General features: G+C 36.1%; 3 protein-coding genes across 8 annotated transcripts; 1 reads left to right on the top strand and 2 right to left on the bottom strand.

The window, feature by feature from the left end:
- The first annotated feature begins 812 nt into the window (after positions 1-812).
- On the top strand, positions 813-13,624 carry LOC141657645 (transcription factor PIF3-like). Of its 5 annotated transcripts, none has more exons than XM_074464938.1 (11): positions 813-962; positions 2,056-2,130; positions 4,143-4,238; positions 10,026-10,091; positions 10,334-11,384; positions 11,679-11,777; positions 11,855-11,920; positions 12,121-12,186; positions 12,278-12,709; positions 12,972-13,087; positions 13,192-13,624. In XM_074464938.1, the coding sequence occupies exons 3-10, from the start codon at positions 4,210-4,212 to the stop codon at positions 13,077-13,079; spliced, it is 1,917 nt and encodes a 638-aa protein (XP_074321039.1). In that variant the 5' UTR covers positions 813-962; positions 2,056-2,130; positions 4,143-4,209; the 3' UTR covers positions 13,080-13,087; positions 13,192-13,624. The 5 variants fall into 5 exon arrangements, with proteins under 5 accessions (XP_074321039.1, XP_074321041.1, XP_074321042.1 ...); XM_074464940.1 differs by having other exon boundaries at positions 831-962; positions 9,902-10,091; XM_074464941.1 differs by lacking the exons at positions 813-962; positions 2,056-2,130 and having other exon boundaries at positions 3,828-4,238; positions 9,902-10,091.
- A 1,150-nt stretch (positions 13,625-14,774) lies between these two features.
- Positions 14,775-17,079, bottom strand: LOC141657644 (large ribosomal subunit protein eL31). Its single transcript, XM_074464937.1, has 3 exons — positions 16,971-17,079; positions 16,738-16,846; positions 14,775-15,196 (listed from the first exon to the last, which is right to left on the bottom strand). The coding sequence occupies exons 2-3, from the start codon at positions 16,818-16,820 to the stop codon at positions 14,917-14,919; spliced, it is 363 nt and encodes a 120-aa protein (XP_074321038.1). The 5' UTR covers positions 16,821-16,846; positions 16,971-17,079; the 3' UTR covers positions 14,775-14,916.
- An 801-nt stretch (positions 17,080-17,880) lies between these two features.
- LOC141657643 (suppressor of mec-8 and unc-52 protein homolog 2) lies at positions 17,881-24,200 on the bottom strand. 2 transcript variants are annotated; one of them, XM_074464935.1, is made up of 12 exons: positions 24,113-24,200; positions 23,833-24,017; positions 22,704-22,841; positions 22,564-22,613; positions 22,094-22,208; positions 21,793-21,841; positions 21,628-21,717; positions 21,263-21,331; positions 21,064-21,187; positions 20,134-20,489; positions 19,536-19,916; positions 17,881-18,407 (listed from the first exon to the last, which is right to left on the bottom strand). In XM_074464935.1, exons 2-12 carry the CDS (start codon positions 23,877-23,879, stop codon positions 18,135-18,137), a joined length of 1,692 nt encoding a protein of 563 aa, XP_074321036.1. In that variant the 5' UTR covers positions 23,880-24,017; positions 24,113-24,200; the 3' UTR covers positions 17,881-18,134. The 2 variants fall into 2 exon arrangements, with proteins under 2 accessions (XP_074321036.1, XP_074321037.1); XM_074464936.1 differs by having other exon boundaries at positions 20,137-20,489.

Raw genomic sequence — 24,200 nt, 5'->3', positions numbered from 1 at the left:
AATCCATACAGGGTTTGAGAGAAGTGTGTATGTAATTGTATCATGGAAGCATGGCAATCTGGAAATGGCTAGGGAAGCAAGTGAAAGAATCTTTGAGATTGAACCTAGTAACCCAGGAGACTGTGATTCTGGCTAATATGTACACTCGAAAAAGGAATTCGTGGGAGCTAATGACATTAAAAGGAGACTAGATGTAGTTGGATTGATGTTAAGAATGACACTTATGCAAAGCAAAGGATAAGGAGCACTTAAGAACGCATTAAATATGCGACGTGCTAAGAGAGTTGAAGGATTTTGTACAACGCTAAGACTAAATTTGGTACAAATTATATAGTGAGAACTTGCAATTGAATACCCTTGTGCCTGGTTGCCATACGAATATTGTCACGCAGTCATAAAGCTTGCTTCAGACATCTACAACTGAGATATCATCATCAGAGATTCTGATAGGTTTCACAATGTTTCTAGTGACATTGTTCTTGTGGAGGTTATTGATGAATTCTTTATGCATATTCAGATGAAAGCAAAAGGTCACCTATCTAATTAGGTCGTCTCTTCCATCCTAACTCTTATTTGTGTTTTAATTCTTGTGTATTCCATCTTTCCAAAATTAATGTTATGTGCAAATAATGCTTGGCAATAACTAAACTTTGTGAAGGAAAAACAAGAATAGAATAAAAAAAGATGAATTTTTTTGTTCTTACAGTTAGTGCTCTTCAGTCACCGCCATTCAATTACAAGGAGACTTTTGTCTGCATTTCCTATCTTTAACCTGGTGACTGACCAGTGACCAAATATGCAGGAGACTGCACAGTACTGCATCTCTAAGTTGAAGGTGTAACGTAACCAACGACACAGCCACTTGACATTTGATGCACCTATCTACTATTTGCACGCTTCAGATGGAAATATGGAATGATATGAAGGGATATCAAAAGCATCATTTTTGCTGAAGATGTGATGTATGTTACCTTGAAGACTTCTTTTTATGCTCTGAGTTGCAATATTCTTGAATTTTATTAGCTTCTTAAACCTCAATGTGACATACTGACATAATTACTGGTCGAAAAATCAGACAGTAGATCATGTTATACGGTTTGTCAAACGTGAAGAGAAAGTCTTAAACTCTTAAACCTCATATAGTCATATAGCAAGTATTTTGGGTTGGTTGAGGCAATCTCTTATGCTAACGAATAGCAAGGATCACTTGTCTCGTGGGCTTTTGATCGTGTTGATATCTTGTGCCCTAGCAGTTTGGTTCTCCAATTTTTATTCAGTTCTTTCAGTAGCATAATTTTCATTGGAGAAGTTCTTCCTCCAATTGCCTTCCCAAGTACAGAAAGACATGCAATTTTTTGAGTCTTTTGTTTTTGGTTTTACAACGAAAAATGACAATGCATATGTGATGTCTACATCGACTACATGTACCTTGGTCAAAATATATACAACATTACCTCAGGATCTTTAAGATTTCTGCCTACGATGGCTTATTCAAGTGCCGGAAACACAGAGATATTGTTTTCTGGTCACCCATAACCAACTTCATATAAGGAATTGCATACAAAATTTTGCTACTCCGTTCTTCAAAATATAGAAGTGCAATCAATTTTACGAGTCTTTTTGGTTTATTTAATCATGTGTTTAGCCCAAAAAATAGCGAGTATTTGCTTCTGTTATTTAGTTGAATGTGTGAATTTCCCTTGTGACCTTCTAGCTAATCATATGCAGAAATCAGCTTAAATTTCAAAGGGGAGATGAATTTGGAGCATTTCAATGATACAAAGTATCAAAAGCTTTAACCACAGCATTCACATCATGTGGGAGTGGACCTCATGTAGATTTATGTGTGCCCTAGTATGGGCATAAATTAAAAATTGCCAATTGACCACTGTCTTGTTGTGGTTTCTTGTTGCAATGTCATGCAGAAGTCTCTTGGCATTTAATAAGGCCAGGCAATCATTAATACATTTGTTGTCTCCTTTTTTTCCCCTTTCCCAGAAAGATATTTGGCTCAGTAATACAGTTTTTAACCCTTATCAACATTGTAATGTGCAGGTAACACCATGTTGAAATTTTACCTCATCAGCCTCTAGCTAGTGGCACATCACCTCAATGGATACATGTAAAAAGGTGAACTTATAAATTAGCATAGAATTGTATGCACTTTTTACTTGCTTATCCAATATTTTTTGGTGTTATATACGGATCAACATTCAACAACAATAACGACATATTTGAGTGTCGCAATGGCTCCTGCAAATTGCGAGATAAAAGGGAGAAGAGGGGAGGGGGTTGTAGCCCCTTACCCTTGTGTTAGCAACACAAAGAGTCTATTTCCAAATTACCCATGAAATTGCATTGAGATTGCATCTAAGGACCACAACTTCTCAATTGCATTGAGATTGCATCTAAGGACCACAACTTCTCAAGAGAAAGAAGCGCAATCGCTTTAGTGAGCCATTTTGATGTATTCCAACATAATCCAGAACCAAAGAGTAATGACTCATTGACTCCATTGGAAATATGGAAATGGTTATACAGGATAAGAAAAAATAACAGGGTGGTGAAATGTACACTCATTGAATTGATATTTGGACTCACTTCTTAATCTTAATCCATGCTACTCTTAACAATTCCGACACGGCGACACCTTACAACCACAACATTACCCCAGTGCCTCAATGGCTCCCGCAAATTGCGGGGTAGGGGGGGGTCGGATGAGTCGACGTGATCTTACCTTGTGTTAGCAACACAAAGAGACTGTTTCCGAATGACCCAAGATGAAAATTGCGTCGAAAACAACCGCGAATGACTAGTACTTCACAATAGAAAGAAGCAGAGTCACTTTAGCGAGCCATTTTGCTTTATTCCATCATAATCCGGAACCAAAGAGTAGTGAATCTTTGGCTCCATAGAAAAATTAAATTAAATTATTGGTATTCGAAGTTAACTCAGATCCCCTTAATGACTGCCATTTTGTTTAAAGAACTGGATTTGTGGGGAGTGAATTCTCCATGCACAAATCATAAATGAGATGTTAAGTCAGCACAAAATTTCCTGGGACTGGGCAGAGGCTTGTTTGTTGTGGAATCTGGAGGTCTTGTCCAAGAGCATATATTTTAGTGTCTTATTAATCACTAATGATCCATGATTCAGACATTATGAGGGAGGGTCGAATACTTTAGCTGTTGAGGATAAATTATTAGCTACTGAATGCTGTTCACTTGCAGACTGACCCTAGTGGTCATGTGCAGGTTCGCAGAGGCCAAAACATATTTCTTGCAATGATATGCAAGAGAGGAGAAATATATATATTTATATTTAGTTGTTATTTGGAAACAATCTTAGGGTAAGGCCGTGTGTGTCCATCCCACTACCTCGTCATTTATGGTATTCCCTACGACACTGTGGTAGTATTGTTGTTTTAGCTGTTATTTGCGGTATTCACTATTCACCCTCCAAACTCATTCCCTGCAGTCCTGCTAATTTAAATTTATTTCAATAATTTGATTTTAGCGAGAGCCAATGACTCACTATTCTTTGGTTATTGATTAGGATTAATCAGAGCAAAATGACTCACTAAACTGGTAGTGCGTCTTTTTATTGTGTGGTAAGTGGTAACATTCAATTAATGCAATTTCAACGCAATTTCTGTTAAAACAATCTCTTGCAGTTGTTAAGATATGGATAAGTCTATCATCTATGTACATCCGTCAACCGTCATCCCCCGTCCCCTCATTCCTTTTCTCTTCCATGTAGGACAGCCATTTTGTGCTGAATCAATTATAGAGTAAGACTTCTATCTAGGCGGAGTTTTCTGATACATTTAGAGTGTTTATGATAGAGAAATGGCAATAAATCTGTAGTTTGATTGTTCTTGATATTTTATAAATTTAAAAGTTTCAATGATATTATTTTTATTTGCGATATATATAAAGTAATATGATTAGTTTCTTCCGGAAAGTGTTTTTTTTTTGTGTGTAAAGTGAGCCTTTAGGGCAAATTTGATGCTGACGGATTTTGAACTTTGGTCATGAGTATCACCCCTCGTGACTTTTGTTCATAGAATGTTGCGTAGACATGGTGTATGCAAATCATTATTCAAAGATTTGTAATCATTTGATGCGATACTCTGGCTGTAGGGATTTAGCAGTTTATTTTCTGTAAAAGACACTTGGGGAAAGGAGGCCTACATACAACCAGCGAAACATGAGAGAAAGTAGGCGGCATTTAGTGAGGTCAGTACTCTGTACTCTCCGTCTTTCTTACCACCTGCAGATTATTATCCCATATTCTCATCTCGTGGGAATCATATCTCTTTTATCAGTTACCATATTTTACAATATCTTTTGCCTTATCTTCATCACATTTTCTTCCCTTGTTTTTCTTCTTTATTGTATTTTATGGCCATTATTGCTGCATGTCTTGTTGTTTTCTGTTGTTTGTGTTCCTACTATGTATGTAGGCGTGTAGCGTACACCTGCTCAAATCATGCTCAATTTGTATTTTGAGACAGTCTAATAGAAGTAATGAATTTGAGAGGCTTTGTTCTATATGTTAAGTTGAGGCTCAAAATTTTATGAAAATAAAGTAAATATAACATTTATTTTTTAATTAAGAGTAAAATTCTAAGAATATTTAGGCCCTTCTTTCAGTGTGAAAATAAAGTAAATATAATATTCATTTTTTTTTAAAGTAAGAGCAAAATTCCAAGAATATTTAGGCCCTTCTTTCACTGGACCACTGAACCCCGTTCTGAGAATATATTGAACTCCCAATAGGTGTCAATGATTTGAGGGACTAAGCTAAACTAATACGGAGTATAAAACAAAGCATGATAGTTAGAGCACAACTAAAGAATAATGAATTTGAGAGGCTAAGTTGAGGCTTAAAATTTTATGGAAATAAAGTAAATATAATATTCATTTTGTATAGTAAGAGTCAAATTCTAAGACGATATTAGGTCCTTCTTTCAGTGGACCACTGGACTCCCGTTCTGAGAATATATTGAAACGCAAAAGATGTCAGTGATTGGAGGGTTAAACTAAACTAACATACAAAGAATGATAGTTAGAGCTCAACTAAATTAGTGAATTTGGTTCAAACTAAATAGGTGAAATTTCATGTTGATATAATATTCTTTATATAGAATTTTGGAATAATTCTTATAGTGAAGGGTTCCTAAAATGATATTGTAAAACACAGCATTATCTCAATGCCTCCAAAATTACTGTCTAGTAAAAGGTTGTATAATATTCTGTTAAAATTTTAAAATACTCCTAATGTTGAACTTTCCTAGCAAGAAGCCAAGAATTAATGTGTGAGTTGTCATTCCCACTCATTCTGTAATAGTCACTTTGATGTACCTTAGTGGCTTAGTATTGGCAACCCCTCAAATCTTGAGCTTGTTACTGAGAATTTGTCAACTAAAATTGAAGGATGAGAGATTATGGCAGAGTTAACAAGCTAATCCTTGATTTTGGTAAGCTATTATAGAATGACTTACTTCGTATTTTTTTTTTTTGACAATAGTAAAATAAGTCGATTACATAAGGCATTCCTGATATTTAAAGGGTAATAGTAAATCCTATGCAATCTAAATTACGGAGTACAATAATAACCAACCAAAATAAAGCAGAAATTGATTCGTAACCAAGAGATCCATCTGTCTCTCCTTTTTCGCCTATCACTACAAATGCCGTAGAGAATTGAGGTCATGAATATGAAGGTATGGACCATAAAAACAAATCATGAGATGCTTCTCAAATATGGTAAATGCACGTGGAAAGAAGTTTGCATGTATAAAAGAAAGAAAAGGGTGGAGGACATCGATGGTTTAGATTGGTGGTAGCAAATTGTAGCAGTCACCGACCCTTGTTTCCTAGATTGAGCCCATATCTTACTTGTTAAAGCCATCTTTGACGCTAATTGCTATTTATTAGATAGATACGGAGTACTTCTTAAGTTATAAGATGATGTCTTACATTCATACAATACAACAAATTCCATTAGCTATTTAAGAGCTCAGGTTGCTCTTAAGGTTGTTGCTATGTGGGTTTATGGTCCAAGTCCATATATATCTCTCTTCATATTAGAATGTTATTTACAATTTTTAGATAGAATGCACATTTTAGAAGTGTGTAATCCAAAATAAGTGTTGCCAATTGGAATATTATATATTTATATTAGGTAGTAGAAAATCCCAAACTCAATCTTCTTTAAGATATATACGAAAAGTTATTTTAAATAGAGGAGAACAAGAAAAAGAACATAATCCTCTTACTTAATAATAAGCATGGAAGTTGATACTGGACCTCTTGTGAGGTAGGTGGATGAGAGATTCACCGCCCTTCTCTGGTATTAATTTGAAAGGGGTTGGATTTGACCTTGATACAACCCTTTGCTCAATTTCTTGCTTGCTCAATTTCTTGCCATCTAAATCAACTTATCAAAGTCATTTTCTATAAAAATAATAGCTAACATTATGTAATGATCAAATACTCCCTTCCAACAGATTCTTTATATTTTTATTCTTTTGTGATTATTTTTTAAATGAAACGTAAAAAATCTGTTGAATGATGATACAAAGTAATCATTATCATACCCGCTCCTTACCTAAAGCCATTAACCAAAATTACTACCTCTTCTTAAATGAGAAACTACATTTGTGCACCCTTTTTTAATCTTGTGTAAGGTATGTACTAAGGAGTCTTATAGTTAGAGGAGTGAAAGAAAAAGAATGTAATACTTAATAATAAGCTTGAAAGTTGATACTAGCTAGACTTCTTGTGATTTGTGAGGTAGATGAATGAGAGATTCGCCACTCTCCTCTTTAATTTTCTTCGATGTAGTGGCAGATTTCTGTGATGATTTGGATAGAGTCGAATTTAACCTCCCTACACAACTTTTTATCCAATATATTCCCCATCTAAATTAACTTATGAAAGTTATTTTCTGCAAAAATAATAGCTAAAATTTGTAATAACCAAAATATCATGATCAAACCCTACTCTGAGACAATAACCAAAATATCTACCTCTTGTTACATGAAAAAATATATTTGTAAACATTGAACTCTTTTTTGAATTGATTCTTTCACATACGTGGTATGTAATATACTTCGTATATGCTCTTAAATTTGGGTAGCTACTCCTAAACTCAAAGGTCCTTAAAAAGTCATTGTCCAAATATAAAGGAGTAAATGAGCAATTCCAAAGTTAGGGGTCCATATGAAAGCAATTAAATTGGAGAAATGGGTCAGTTAATCACATGAATTTATAGCCAAAGGAAACTTATTGGCCATCAAAATGAAAACATTCACGTGAACTTCACGTTTACTCTCCTTCTTTTCGTTTATATTTTGGCCCCTCTTTTAATTTTAATGATTGATGATTGATTGATGAGAAATTGGGATCTAATTTTTTGTGGCTTGGAAAACGAAAGAAAAGGATTTACTCTTTATATGTTAGGCTCATGTTAGGCCAGGTATCCTCAGTTCCTCAGCTTGAATGGCCAATAAATATGATTTGATTTGATTAGATTATGACTAACATTATGTTGTTCTCCATATATGTAAAAACTTATTGTTCTATATGGATTGTTGTAAGCTTGCTTGTTTGTGTTTAATAAGAACAAGTTCTACTTGCACATGAGGCATAAGTAATAGTGTAATACACCCTCTCTGTCATTTATTCCTTTGATCAGTCTTAATCACTTGCCCATAATATAAAAAATAAACAAATACATGCGACGAAGGGAGTAATTTAAAAACTACTTTATAAGTTAAGTAATATTACAATTCACTAATATACTTCAAAATAAACACTTACAAATTAGTACACATTGGTGAAGTAGATTTATCATCAATGGATCCATGTGTATGTTGCCTATTTTCTATGGATTGGGTGGGGTCCCTCCATCATTACTAGTTTTAGATTTTTCCTAAAATTTTATGGAATCAAAACCATAAAATTATTATCAAATGTGTGGAAGTTAAAAAAGTAAAGTCTCCTACAATTAAGGGGAGCAAATATCCTAATTGGCTACTCTATAAGTCATTGACTTTAATTAAACTTTTGTAAGATTTGCCTCTTAAAATAAAGTTAGTTATAGAGGACCATCTCACTTATAATCTATCATCATTTAGTACTCTTATTTTACATTTTTGGCTCCTTCATACTTTTCATACTTTTTATAATGTAAACAACATAAAAGGAAACACTTTTACAATATTTGTTTTGTGAATATTCCCTCTACTTCAGTGATTAACCTTGTTTAAATGCATACGTTCTTTTTGACTCATTCAAAAGTTATATGAGACTTGTTTACTTCAACAGAGGCTGTAAGTTCTTATGTTAACAAAATGGCATTATAAAACATCCAATCTACTTCAATGATTAATCTCATCTACTTGAGCCGAGGGATTAAGTTAAAAGTTATCAACAAAAATGGCATTATGATGTAAACATGCAAAGGAGATTATCTATAGTTTCAATAAGGATGCTACTCCACATTCACTAATAATACTTGCCATATGTGCACAACTACAATATTAACCTAAATGTTGGCATTTAATTCATTGAATAATGCTAACACCACTATATTAGTAAGGTCTAAATTTTTAATCTCGCGTTATCAAAGGTCCAACTCTCATATTTAGCATAGAAGTCAGAAGATTCAAAAACGAAATACAAGTATTCCGTAATTTTTATATGTTTAATCAGGTTTATTTATTTTATCACTTAGAGAAGTACACATACTACAAGATAAATGAGTTGTTCATCATATAATAATAATAATATTATTATTATTAAGCATAGTAGCTCATTTATCTTAAAAAAAAATATATATCTCGTTTGTCTAATTTTCAAAGTGGGATTTCATATGGTTTCTTACTTTCAAGTTTCAACCATTATTATAGGTCAATTGGGGTATCATAAAGATAAGAATATCCTTTTCTTTATTTAAAAAAAGAAAATACTAAAATGTAACTAGAGTTAATGTTTGACCACTGAAATTGGTATAGTGCATTCATTGATCTTGGTACAGTTTCTCCAAGTATCTTGTCCTTACATATCCCTTTTTCTCTTTTTCAAAGTGCCTATTCCACCCTTGCAACAACTCGTCTTTGGTACTACCCCTCTTGTATAGTGTATTATCTCCTATTACCTCTCTTTCTCCTCACTAAAGATTAAAAAAAAAAAAAAAAAAAAAAAGTTCCTGTGTTTCATGTGGATTAGTGCCTTAGCTGCCTCTGAAAGCTAACAGTGTTCTTGATTTCAGTGTTTCCAAAAAAAAAAAAAACTGGTCTTTCCCTACTGTATCTCATAATTGATCTATTGGGTTGAGAGTTTTGAGTACAAAACAAGCTGATCTTAAATAGTCTTCCTTTGTGGTTTTAAGTGTCTTTACTTTGGCTCAGTTTGTTGAGGTAGGAAATGTTTTTCTCTTCTTATTTGCAGCTAACTGTGTTGTGCCCTCTAGTAGGAGTTTGATTAGGATAATCTGAATATCTGATGTGGGATTTCCTTAATATTTTATTCTAAAAATGGTAATTTAAAAAAGATTTTGACTTTTTTAATCCTCAAGCTGTTCAAATTAGTGGCTGCTTATGCTATGGTTGTACTGTGTGCTTAAAAAATTAGCTTAACTAATACTTTATTATAGTTGTATATCTATGTGATTAGGACAACAGTTAATTAAGATATCATTCTATATGACTTGCCATTAAAAGGAGTTCCTTTTTCATAATTAAGTACTATATATGCCACTCCTTCCTGTAACTTATGCTAAAAAAGTGACAGCATCAACATATTTCATAGCAGAAGAATTTATTGGTTGAGAGAAACTTTTGTTTTTTTCTTCCTGAAGAAAAAGTTGTATGCTTTGACTATAATTGCAGGACTTTGATGTGGAAGAGGCTTATGTTGTAAAAGGTTCACAACTGATTGGTTGCGTGTTACTGGAGTTTTGTTAAGGACAATATTAAGTCCCAATAAGATTATGCCTTTAACTGAATTGCTTAGGATGATTAGTGGAGAAATGGATGCACCTCAAGAAAGAGCCCCTAACACTTCTGATCCTTCTCAAAGGTATGCCCGATCTCGGTTGTTAGCCGGCTAATCTTGTTAGTATTTTCTTAATGTTGGTGTGTGTATTCACCATTTTCGTCCCCGTTTATTATAAGCTATATAGCTGCTTTTAGTACCATGCTCTCACATGCATCAAGTAGACCTTTCTAATAAAAGAGAGAATTCAAATGTTTGTGAACTCATTTTATCTTTCTCAAGTATGTACTGATCTTGCTCCTGTTTTGGGGGGGAACTGGATGCAGGCCAGAAACAGACTTTTGTGAGCTGGTTTGGGAAAATGGCAGTGTCATGATGCAAGGTCAATCTAATAAAGCTAGAAAGGGTCTTCCTTCGCCAAGCGATTACCATTCATTGATGAATTCGGTCGTCCCATCTTCTGAGATGGGTTTAGGACAAGACGTTGACATGGTACCATGGTTGAATTATCAAGATCCTTTGAATAATGATTACGCTTGTGATTTTTTGCACGAGTTATCAGGTGTGACCATGAATGACATCTCTACTGATAACCATTTAGCGTTCAAGGAAAAGAAGAATGGTTCTGACGTATACGATGTTCCTAATTCCGCAAGCTTGAAATTCCGTGATACATCTAAAGTCAATTCGAATACTATGAAAAACAGTAAAGGTGTGAGTAGTGAGATACCCCAGTTTGCAACGTCTTCTCAAAACAATGTCCTAAGATCAGGTGTTTCTGATATCACTAAAGATAATGTTGCTTCCCGAGACCTCAACTCGTCCTCACTATGTGCTTTTACCAGCTTGAGATTGCAGAAGCTAGATGCAGGACAGCCTAGTACTAGTAATAGCTTTACAAACTTTCCATATTTTACGCGGCCTGCTACTCTTGCTAAAGCTAACCATTTGACTGTAAACACCCCAAAGAGATTAGTGGATGATGAGAAAAGGTGCAGCGTGGCTGGTGGTAATCCTACTGATCAAATGCGGGTTAATTTGGCTAGTGATTCTGGAAAGGAGCTAGGGACCAACAACCCATCTGGTCAGGCTACGGTCAATGTAAACTCAGAGTCATTGCCAAAAAAAACAACCGAGGATCTGCTTTTGGCTAAAAACACAATGCACAAAGAAGATGTTATGAATGATACTCAACAAAATCATGTACCTGATGGATTAATAAGCAAGGTTGGGGGGAGTGGTGAAAGGAATGCAGAGCCAGTGGTTGCAGCATCTTCTGTATGTTCAGGAAATGGTGTGGGCAAAGCTTCGAATGAGCGTCCATGCGATTTGAAAAGGAAATTCCGTGAAACGACGGAATCTGAAGGTCCTAGTGAAGTAAGTTAAATTTGTTCTTCCAACTTCTGAATCAGTTAGTAGCCTGAAAAACAATATCATGTTAATGTAATATGACACCAATCCATCTAAGTAAAAACTGTACACATATATCCATTAAACCCACTAAAATACTAAATAACTACTAGTCCATTTGTTAGGAAACACTCCGTATAGGTCAGTGTCATGATAATCATGATGGTGCCTCATATGAGAATGTGTTTTTAAATACCGATCTATGCCCATCCCTTTAATTTCTGGTCCTCAAAGTAACCTTTTAAGTTATTTTCCTTGCAGGAAGTGGAAGATGAATCAGTAGGCGCTAAAAAAGCTGCTCATGCTAGAGCAAGCTCGAAGAGAATTCGAGCTGCAGAAGTGCATAATCTATCTGAAAGGGTAAGTATAAAACAATCTAATTAAAAGGGCGAGCTGGCCTTAATTATATATTGACGTTTATGTTTGGTTACCAACAGAGACGAAGGGATAGAATTAACGAGAAGATGCGTGCATTGCAAGAGCTCATACCAAACTGTAATAAGGTAGGTCTTTTCACATTTCTTGAAGCTCTTACCTTGCTGTGGTAGCTTGTAATGTCTAATCTTCCTGTACTAGGAAAAGTTCTAATGAACCTTAAGTTCAATGTTTGGTATCAACGACCATAGATTTAAAGTTAAGTTACACTTGTGGTAGCGTGAAATTTTCAATATCCTGCTCCTCACTACTATCTTTTAACCACCAGGTGGACAAAGCTTCTATGTTGGATGAGGCAATCGAATATTTGAAAACTCTTCAGCTTCAAGTACAGGTGAACTAGCATGTTTCCTAAATTGTGATCAGTACTCTGGTTGCTTTGAAAAAAAAAATCAATTGACTTATGAAGCTTATTGAATGTACAGATGTTCTCGATGGGTGCGGGTTTGTATATGCAGCCAATGATGGTACCACCTGGGCTGCAACCCATACATGGAGCACAAATGCCCCATTTTTCACCTATGGGGCTCGGGATGGGAATGGGGATGGGCTTCGGAATGAATATGCCATTTCAAACTCCACCTTATCCAGTCCCTGGCCCATTTCACGGAATTCCTGGTTCTAGTCTGCAGCCGTTTGCACATCCAGGTCAAGGATTACAGATGTCCATGCAACGGGCTCCTGTACATCCAATCCCAGGGGTTCCTCCTATGAACATAACGATGGGCTTAAATACCTCAGCTGTGGGTGGCTCTTCAGGTGCAAATTTAGTTCCACCTAGCAGTGCTAAAGATTCTTGTCCACAAATCATGCCCAGTATCATTCCCAACATTCCGATGAGCCAAGCAACCTTTCAGGTACTTTCCATGCGAACCTCAAACATGTCTATACTGCATGGTAACTTGAGCTTTACTTTAATCAAGTAGTTACTCCCACAAATGGAACTAATGAGACATATAATAAGGGTTGGGTTAATTGCCTCAATCTTAATTAGTGGTTTATAGTGTGAGACCGTCTCAATTTGAGAATGTGGCTATTGCTAGTTGATAACTGATCGCCAGCCTTCTCATAGTTTGCCCTAAATTCGATGAGCCTTATATGAATGTACTTCTATGGCAGGCAACTAAGGAAGGTATTCAACCGTCTGTTTTGTCCCATGACAGAAGACAATCTGATAATCCCTCCGGAAATTATCTAGCTGCGAGTGGCACAAATAATGCGACATAGTAGACAAGGTACCTGTCACCTTCTTCAATGAGCAGCGCCAACCCTATTTCAGATGTGATCTACTGAGCTGAGTTTAATGTCTGACTAATCTTGTTATGCGTACTTTTCTCAGATTACTATTGGCCAGTAGTCGCTGTTCAAGTCAAAAACTTTTCCATCCCGAGTCATTCGTTGACACGACGTCACTGATCTCGCTGGTGTATATGCATACTTTCAAATGTACATTTTTTGTTTCCTGGTAGACGATTCTTTTGGGAGTTTTATCATAGGACATTGTTATACGATCTCAATAATGCGAGAAGCTGACTGATGAATACATATGTAAGATGAGATGATCACTGATCCGGGTTAGAAATTTATAGTGATAGAATAGCTAGAAGTAACCCCAGTTAGAATACTAAGATTTCTTCATTGCAACAGTCACTAAAGCATGATGTTGAGAAAATAATCGGGATACTTCGCTTACAGACGGTACTTGGTACTTGCTAATGTTGCTGTATAATTTGTGATCAATGACTAATATACTTCCTGGCATTGTGTTTTAACTGTTTATGTGATTAAACAAGGTAGTAGTGTGCGAGTTGATATGGACAAGTGGGAGTATTATATACGATACGTTTCTTATAATACAAATATACGATACTATATACAGTTTTTAAACTATAAGAATTTTGCATATACAATATGGTTTTATTATATAAAAATATGTTATCGTATTTGTATCGGCAAAATTCAAATTATACGCGTTCCGATTTGATTTTTGAAAAGAAATTAAACAAATCTCACAAAAACTAAATAATTTAGGCATGATCTCACTATAATTGCCCACTTTTTTGTTTCGTCTATGAAAATTGAAAATTTTGATTATTTGAATATGTAACATAATATCAAATTTTTGTTTACGATATTTAGTATCACGCTTAATCTTGCAATTACGTATAGTCTTGTCTAAGGCGCCGTGATCTTCCAAATCTTTACAGAATGATTGTATTTCATTGATGTAACCTTAGTAATGTCCCTTGATTTTAATAGTAAAATCAAATTCTACTGAATTTAGAGTGGTAATTTTAAAACTTTTGTAAAGAGTAAGCATGTTATTATCCTATATGTCGGTTATCGAGATTGGAAAAAAAAAAGAGTAGATAACTTTGTTATCTGTAACTGCGTATACGGAAACCGAATACATAACTTTGTTATCTGTAACTGCGTATACGGAAACCGAATACATAGTTACACCGTATCAAATTTGCCATTTTTTAACATTATAACCGAAACGGTTTATACGGGTAGGGTGACATTACTTCTTCAAACCCTTTACACACTTCCGATTAGCGAGCAAGTTACTTATTTTCACTACTTTTATAAATGGCCAAACTGCCCTATTATATTTCACATTTACCATAAACAATTGTCAATTGATTCGTTCCCCAACCTTTCCTTCCAACTGAGACGTATGACGAAAGACCAACCTTTCCTTCCAACTAAGACATAAGACGAAAGATAATGATTGGGGACGAAGAGTGAGCAATAAGAAACAAAATCAAGCGGACTTTCACTGAACAGTTTGATACCAAAGGTTATGGAGAAGATGGGTCGATACTTGAACAGTTGAACTCACAGTACCCATTTAGAAGAATTGGCAAACGAAATCATGCTAAAATGCAGACTACGAGAAAAATATTCAAGCCATTCTCGTGCAGAACTGAAAACAATTGAGGAGTCATTACTTAGGTCAAACAAAATTTTGATCCAAATGGTATCATAATCTCCGAAAACACAAAGACAACTTGAAAAATACGATTCATATCTATCTAAACTAGAACAATAAAATCTGCACTCATTCATCGTCATCAATAACCTTGGTACCCAAACCCTTCAAGCCATCAGCTGGGACCTCAGCAACGGTAACAAGAGAGTAAAGCTCCTCCTTGGCATCCTCATCATCATTCCTCTTACGTGCGATACGAACTCTGATCCTCCTTGGAACACTTCTGATACCCCTGCTCCATATTTGCTTGTTCAGCTTCACGTCTACTCTCACATCTTTTGTTCCCATTGCTTTTTCTGCAAACTTCCTGATCTCCTTGATTGCGTTGGGGGCCTTCTTCTTGAAAGTGCTGCAATTAGACAACATTTATTTATTGATCACAAATTTTCTTGTTGAAGTCTTACAATGATCAGCCTTTCAACCATCACAATAGTAACATTTCAACTTTAATTGTCATATGACCTTGCCGCTGAATATAAACTATCTTGATATGTTAATGAATTACACAGGTATCAACATTTGTTCCCAAAAGATGTAAAACTTGATGTTAAGAATAATAGGGAATGAAGAAAATTAGGGGAGCTTTCCTTTTACCCACAAATATTTGTGGGCCTGCAAGAACTACGAGTAATTATTACAGCAGAAGAGTGATTGTACTTAAAACAAAAGGAAGCGAGTAAGTCTGCTTCCCTCTCTAAGCTACTTCAACTGCCCCATTTTTTTCACTGAATGTACCCTAACCCTAACACATATACTTATCTACAAAGAACGAGTACTAAGATCATTAACTTAAACCTTAGTATGCCCCTTAGTTTTTCCCTAGACTCCTAAACAATTAGGGTCTGGTGTATCAAGCCTGGATACTTAGTTCATCAACTTCAACTTCCCCATAGTTTTTCCCTTGACTATTCCCTAAAAATCACGTTCAATCCATTAAGGAGGACTGTATCAATCCATTAACTTTAACTGCCACACTGTTTTCCCCTGTACTAACCCATAACAATGACCCTCAGCCTATTACTCAGGAGCACTTCAGATCTAAGAAAAGCATTATGAGTTATTAATAGAACGAGTAATCCCACTCAAAAGTCAAAACAACGGAAACAAACAGCCTTCCTTCCCCCTTATTCCATCGTCTATCAGCTAATAGAAACTTCCCCGTCGTCTTTCACTGTCATATCGCCTAACAAATACCCTCCCTCCATCTATGAAGACCTAGTGCTTAGTTCTACAACTTAAAATGCCCCATAGTGTCTCCTTCAACCATCCCCTAACAACAACCGTAAGTGTATTAGGCTCGAGTACTTAGTTGATTGACTTCAACTGCCCCATAGTGTTTCCCTTAAGTATTCCCAAACTACTACCCTCCATCTAATAACTCCGAGTACTAACCCCTGAGAATTACCCTCCGTTTATCATTCCCAAGCACTTAGTTCATTAAGTTAAACTCAGCCTAAAGATACAATATCAACAATAAACCAGAACTCGATTCCTCAGATTCTAATAAACATAAATAGCACAACAGTAATCGAGAATTTACTGTATCATACCACAATTCCACAATCCTACCATAGAAACATCTCACATCCACAATCTATAACCAAACACTACAAAAACATAGTCCCACTGTTTCAATCATTTGTTTGCTTTATTATTCTCTGTGAGGAGGTAATTTGATCAAACGTAAACAAATGACGAAGACAATGAGAGCATTACAGTCAGCATTCTACGGATCAATTCATTCCACCTAAAACATCTAATATTTACAAAAATCCACCACAACAATATGATCAATAATTCACTGCTAAAACACACTAAATCTAATTTTCATAAATTAACAATAATAAAATACACAAAATTAAAACCCTAATTAATAGAAAGAAAGGGTACCATCCATGGAGACGCTTGTGAAGGTTGATAGTATACTCCCTAGTAACAACCTCTTCCTTTCTTCCCTTAGTTTTCTCAACCATTTTCGCTCTTTTACACTTACTTACCCCTGCACATCATAATTAATCGATTAATTACATTTCGATCTTATAAATACACATCATCGAAATTACAGTTAAGCTTAAAATGAAAGGATTTAGAAGAAGAAGCTGAAGGAGAATAGAGAGAGAAACCTTGATGATGAAATGCGGCGATGAGCAGAGAGAAACAAAGAGGAAATTGATGAAAGGGGTTAAGTATTAGAGGGGCTACAAAATTAGGGTTCTACAAGCCCTACTTCTTCATTTCTTGTGGTTATGGGCTTCTACTATTTTGTTCTCCTTTTTTCCTGTGTTTTTTTGTTGTGGCCCATTAGCTCATTCACTAACGTCTCGTGCATCATTTGTTTAGCAAATTGTAGCTCTCGAAAAGATGAGTAGTTTGGAAAAAAAAAGATGGAAATACGAGTTAGTGTCATTCGGTTCGAAAAATGGGAGTTTCGTGCAGAGTGGCAAACCTAAAGGATACCGCGTGAATTTTCCGATTTTTTTTTTTTTAATAATAATGAATTATATTTCATTTTAGTAATATGTTACCATCTTGTTTATGGATTTAAAATTAGTTACGTTCAATTTTGAAAATGAGTTCATTCATGTCTCTAGTCAAATATCTTCTACCTAATCTTTGTTCTTTTGAAGTTAAATTCAATTTTGTTCATTTCAATTCTTTAATTGTGTTTCAATTTAGTTCCAATTTAAATGAACAGAAAATTAGCAATTCAAATCAAATCTTGTTCTCGTATCTGAGACAAAAACGTAAATAATCATTATGGATTTTGGCCAAACACGATTGCCCAAATCAAAATCTCGCCATTACCAATCATCTTCCCCGCAACCCTACCTATGGTGATTGGTGATCGTTACCTTTAGATCAACATTTCATATTTGATCAAGGGTGGTTATTCCTTATAATGTATCTTACCCACATTCGATTAGGGACAGGTACACATTGAAGTTTAACCGAGAAAAGGATGTAGATATGAGCTTATACTTCCACCAATACCAGCAAATCAGCACAATAAAAATGGATTGCACTTTGATGTTATGGACGAGAAGGCGCGGCCAAATGGATTAACAATTTAACGTTGCAGACAACACTGGTGGCACTAAGGCCTGGCCCATGGTTGGAGTATACTTGAACCTTGCCTTCTCCAACCAACGGTATGCTACAAAATTGTTTTGCAAGATTTGGTAAAAGCCTAGGTCTGATAATTAACACCGGGTTTCGTCATTCTACAAAGCTAAAGATAAGACAAATAGTTTACACAATACTCGGTAAACAATCAGAGTTTAGGTAGTTTATAAGCGATGCTTCTTCCCCGAAGGTTGTGCATCCTCAACATCAGGACCATCCGTGCTTTCACCCTTGTCTCCTTTTCTTTTCGCAATGATCTTATTGATCTTGTGAAGGTCGTTATTCAGCTTTTGGTCCTTGTTCTTTTTTGTCTTTCGCCCATCTTGCATCTTTACCCCAAACTGGAATGCAGCCTTTGGCATTGCTTCTTTTTGCTCATTGTACTGGGCCCACTCTTCCTCCGTCTCAAAGTCCCATCGGTGAAGACGCCCTTTTGCCTGTTATAAGTTACAAGTAACATAATAAGCATCATAATGGCATCACCCAAAATGCCTGCTCCAACAAAGATCCATGACAAAAACAAGTACAGGCCACCACACACACACACACACACACAAAACAGTTAATTGTATTGCAGAACTTGAACTGATTTCTTTGGTCTATCAAGAGGTGCAAAGGCTAGTACTTTTAATTTTTGAAGGAGGTGGAGTTCTGGATCCGAGGCCTACGATAACTCAATATAGCTAATATGTTTAGAATTCAATGTTTCAGCAACGGACAGAATTAAGATAAACAACCTCAACCCACCAAGATTTCACAACAACATGACCCGTAAAATCTAACTCAAGGCAAAGTATTGGCAAACGTTTTAGGATCCTTCATTCCTTTTAAGAGGGGTGTAACAATTTTACCGGCCAATGTTTCACTCAAATGTCGACACAGTTACAAAACTATAGTCATCTTTCTTGTGTGTCTTTATGAATACATTCCTTCCTATCTTATTTTAATCCTTGCCAACTTAATGGAAACAACTCTAGAGGATCCCAACCGAGGGGAACATGATGACGCACGCGGTCTCAACACAAAAGTGGCCGGCCTGAAAACCTAAGAAAATTATGAATTACACTCGAACAAAACAACACAAATATGAATGAAAACCCAAATTGATCCGATCTGACACAATTGGCTTCAACTTTATTGGACCCTACATAAACCCGACCAAATTCAAACAATCTGAAAGTGTCCTTTAAACCCAGAAATTTCCAAATTCACTACTTGAACTCAAAAGTCAAAACGATTAATCTATATGACAAATGTAAAAGAAGCCTTCATAAACAAGACCCAAATTGACCTGGGTAGTAGCCAAACGACATCAAATGACCCAACCTCAACCGACTTGTATCCAAAACATACCAACCCTAAAACTGACCGAACACAAAGTACATCACATAACAGAAATGTTCTGATTTGAATTGACTCAATCCAAATAGCCCTTTTCCCCGCTCTAATCTATGTGGCACGATAACCAAAGTTTTGAGTTGAATAGTACAGACCCACACATCAACGCTGAGCCAGCAGAGTAAGCAAAATTGAAGGGGAATACAGATAGAGACAAAAGTACTTACACGGCCGCCCATATCCATTTTCGACAAGTCACCTTCATCATCACTGTCTACAACTTCATGGTTATACGATTGATATCCAGGGTAGCATTCAGAATAACTTTCTGATATGAAGTTGGGATCCTTTTCGCGAGCATCTTTCTCTCTGAGCTGCTGAAGTCTCTGATCATCTCGCTTAAACACGGATCCCAAACCGCGATCCTTCTCCTCTTGTGTCATGAGCTGAGGATCTTGAACAATGTTGCCATTTACTTGCATGTCATAAGCCTGCATTTGTTGTAGATACTGATCAGGATAGGCCATTTGATCAGCATATTGGTAATCCTGCCACTCGCCCTGATAGGTACCACCCAGTGCTTGAGCTTGTACTGCATCATAGCCATTCTGAAAGCAACCATCAAACAGAGCAATTTTGCGTGAGAAATTATACCAAATGTGTGTCTTATCAAATGTATGATACTACCTCCATGTGGTGAATGGCCCTATTTCACTTGTATAATGAGGAAAAAGTCAAATAGAGCTAATTCACCAAATAGAGGAAGTAACATGCATTACAAATATTCACCAGATAAAGGCATGAGGTTATCCACAATATACTCACAACCTGATTCCAATCTTGCAAAGGATCAGAAGGTGGCACAGGTCCATATACGGCTTCATCAAAATAAGGTCCCCTTTCTTTATTTCGAGGGGATTCTTCCATGTCTTCCAAAATGGGACTCTGACTCATATCTTTGCTAGGAACTTCATAATCAATACCATCCCCAACAAATATATCATCTTCTTCAACTCGAGTAACTGCTGGGACTTGTTTCTCTATTGAATCAAGATTAGCCCTTCTAGGAAGTGGAGGAGGTGGGGGAAGATTCTCCATATTCTGATTCTTTGATGATAGGCCATTAGCTCTCGGCAGTTTCTGATCTCCATCATAGTCATTTATCACACTTGGATGCTTTTCTGAATTATAGGATAAGACAAACATGTTACTTTTCCTTAAAAAAAAAAAAAATACACAAAATACAAACTGGCTGTCTAGTCATAAAGGGTCTAAAGGCACATTAACCGTTAAGTTACATCCAAAACTCGCAGATTGTTGTTAGCTTGTAAAGTCATTGAGAGGTGATATTCACTATCTAGGTTTCAAATCCATCAGCATCGAACTACCCTTGTGGGATCCCTTAAGACCAACAAAAAAAAGGGAATAACCTAAGGCTGCCAAACTTTCAATGTACTGAAATTGACCACCTCACATACTGTACAATCAATTATAAATAGCTAAAATGGAGAAACCATACTGCATAAGCTGAGTATTATGCTGAAATTTCCATAAAAGAGAAACCCGAAATTCAATCAGAAAAATTAAAAGTAACATTACTGCATCCAAAGACAGCTTCTAGAGCTTTAGTGTAAAAACAATTTTAGCAACTACTCCTAAAGTCCCAAGATTTTTTCTATTTTGTAACAAATCATAAGTTCATAATATTGGAACCTTGTTTCCTACCCAAAATGAGAAGAGCATTAAACATTATACCTCTAGTTTGCTTCTCTTTCTTCTTTTTCTTGAGAACCTTTCCAGAAGATCCTAGTCGTAGATAGGACATAATTTTTCCTATCCGCTCGAGGACAGAGCCATCAACATTCACGGTGACAGTTTCCTGCAAAAAGCTAATAATCACAAAAAAGAACCCTGATAACTTTTGATACGAGCTAACAATTGAAAGAATACAAACCTCGGGCACTGGGCAGTCAGCTTTACTTCTATGTAAGACGGTAGGAATATCGTGTGAATAAACATTTTCCTGCCGTGTATAAAAGGTAATTGTTAATAAGACGGAAGTTTTAAGATGACACGGGTCGCTCAAATTATTAAATTTGCATCAGCATAGAAATATCTGAAATTATTGGGGACGAAAAGATATTACAAAGACAACTGAAAACTATGAAACCATAGTCGCTTTGTTGAAAGTACAACTACTGCGTCCAAGTCTAGCAGACAAAAAATTAAAATCAGCCAGGCACCTAGATAGAAAGGTAGAGAGCAGTGGTATACAATTAGATCAAGAATACTTATGAACATCAATATCTGGCTACTTACCATATCAAAAATAAATGCCATTCGACCGGGAAGGAACATCTCGTTTGTTTTGGTAACAGTCTGAGGTTTGATCATCCATTGATAAATAGACTGAAACATGTTGAAAAAATTTAGAAGGGATCCACCTCAAACGCACTTCACATATAAAGCATTTAAATAACATACCTTTGCTGTAGCTGTTCGAAACGAGACAGGCTGGTCGTCCTTAGCAGCTCTACATTTTGAAAATGCAATGTCAATTACAATTCAGATCAGTCAATAAAATCAGAGGAATGGAAGTCTCTAATAAGCAACTCATAAAATCGATCAATCACATTCCATAAGGGGCATAAGCTCATAGAAAGCCAACGTTAGACAAGAACTAGAAGTTAGGTAATTGGTACCTTTAGTAGTTTAGTATACAAAAATCGTCTACGTATAGCAAAAATAAATTTCAAGAACAGTGAGCTATAGCAAAGATATTCACCTTGGCTTTCCATCAGTATCACCTTCAGCACCTGGCTTTTTGTCCATTTCACTCTTAACTTTTTGAAGTAAAGCATAATCCAAACCCTTGACCAAATGAGTGTGTTCCACATCACCTGGACCGGACAAACACAGAAACTATTACAAAAAAAGTTGAAGAGATGCAAAACAAACCATGGAAACAATACACCAACAACAACCATCTATTCGCTATTGATATAACACAGAGGCGAAGTTGGAAGTTGGATTTTGGAATGACCCAAAATGGCAATTGAGTAAAAAAATGCATCGTCCAACTGCAACTCATGAGTACAAGAGATGCGGCCGGTTTATAAATGACAATTGGTCAATAATTGATATGTTAACCACTATGTCAATCAGATTGACACTGAGTAACTGAGAGCAAAAGAGGAATATCACAATATAGTTTCAAGATGCTTCAGATGCAGATCATAGAGAAAGAGTATAAACCTCCAAGGTACTTGCTCCGTTCAATAGCTAGCTTGTGTGACTCAGCTGACCTAACACACGACAAAGAAACCCATTAACCTTATCTGTTTCACCCAATCCAGTCTGAAAAGCCTACCTCCATATTGATATAAGAGCCTTACATGATATCAGCACTGCCAGGAGGAGCGACAGCATGAAGTCCCAAATCAGAGGGCTCATAATCAGGATTCTGATCTTCCCTCCGTTCCTTAGCACGGTCACGATATTTTGGTAGATCTAGATCTTCTGGCTTCTCCTCCCTACAAATACGAGACACAAATTACTTACACATCACTTCAGAATGTACCCAATTTTTTTGAACCCCGTCAAACAGTTTTAACTGCAACCCTAGTACGTCACAAGCTACAAAGCAATAGTCTTGCTATGACGTTAATCCTAGAGCTATGGATGAAGTTCAAATAATACGAGGAAACTAACGTCTAGAAAGCTTGTTGCGACAAATGACATAACGACAAAATGTCTCACCCAAAGCTATCTAAATCGTCATGAATTTTCCAAAACAATTCCATATGTTTGATTAAAATACACCTCACTGAACAAACGTATGGAATTGGCTCAAAGGGGATGCAGATTTTAAGCACACGATTTAATACACCGGAACCAATTCGAGATTCTCTAGGGGAACGAGTGTATGCGGTAACCAAGGTGTCAACATAATGTGATGTTGGAACACCGTGAACAACTCCTGATTTTGGAGCAAGAGGATGTGTTGGAGTAATTCTCCAAACTTATGTAGCCAATGGTAGGTTTTTACCTATTACTCTACTTTGCTTCCACAATAGAACGTGGATTATGCACCTATCTCGCTGCTACAATTATTACTTTTTCGATTTTAGTCATTAGGCAGTAAAGTTGTAACTTGTAAGCCTACTTATAGGCCCTAAATTATGATACTAATTGAGCAAGTTTAACAGCAAAACTAATCGATATCCGTACCCTATGATCCCCACTACAAACACTGACAATTCCTCTAATCTGATTTTCCTCAAGAATTTTCAGCAACAGTTAGGTTATATGCCAAATTTCCGGCATCGTGTGAGACCGTCTCATCCAAGTTTTCGGCTTTCTCCACAATAAGAGTATATGGCAAATAGGTTTCAGTTCAAGGAAGCTATGAAAGCATGTCAGCAATATGTGAATACTTCAATTGATGCAATAACATAATAAATTCAACATAAGTTTCCGCAAACTAAAACAGAATGAAGTAAGAGATAGAGAGAGAAAGCTTACTTTCGAGGTATGGCCTTCTCTTTGTGATACTTTTTGTTAGACGGCATTATTACAAACAATCAAAAGCTTACAACTCTAAGATAATTAGGGAATTCGCTATGAATTCAACAGCTTAACTATGAGAGATTAGGGATTTCGATTTAGAATACGCTCGTCTTCTAATTTCGCATTATTGGAAATTAATCCTGCATTAATCGCATCAAAAATTCAATCGGTTAGATAAATTAGAGTTTGAAGAGGGATTTAGAAGGAGAAGATGAAGGTGAGAAGAGGGATAAACCTTCGCCAGAAGTCGTTAATTGGGTTATCAGCTTTTTATTTTCGTGTTTTTGTGTTTTTGTTTTGGGCCATTATTATGCCATTAACTT

Source organism: Silene latifolia, chromosome 5 (assembly GCF_048544455.1).
Source record: "Silene latifolia isolate original U9 population chromosome 5, ASM4854445v1, whole genome shotgun sequence".
Taxonomy (NCBI): Eukaryota; Viridiplantae; Streptophyta; class Magnoliopsida; order Caryophyllales; family Caryophyllaceae; genus Silene; species Silene latifolia.
The sequence above is the reverse complement of the archived record's forward strand: the minus strand, read 5'-3'. Positions and strand labels throughout refer to the sequence as shown.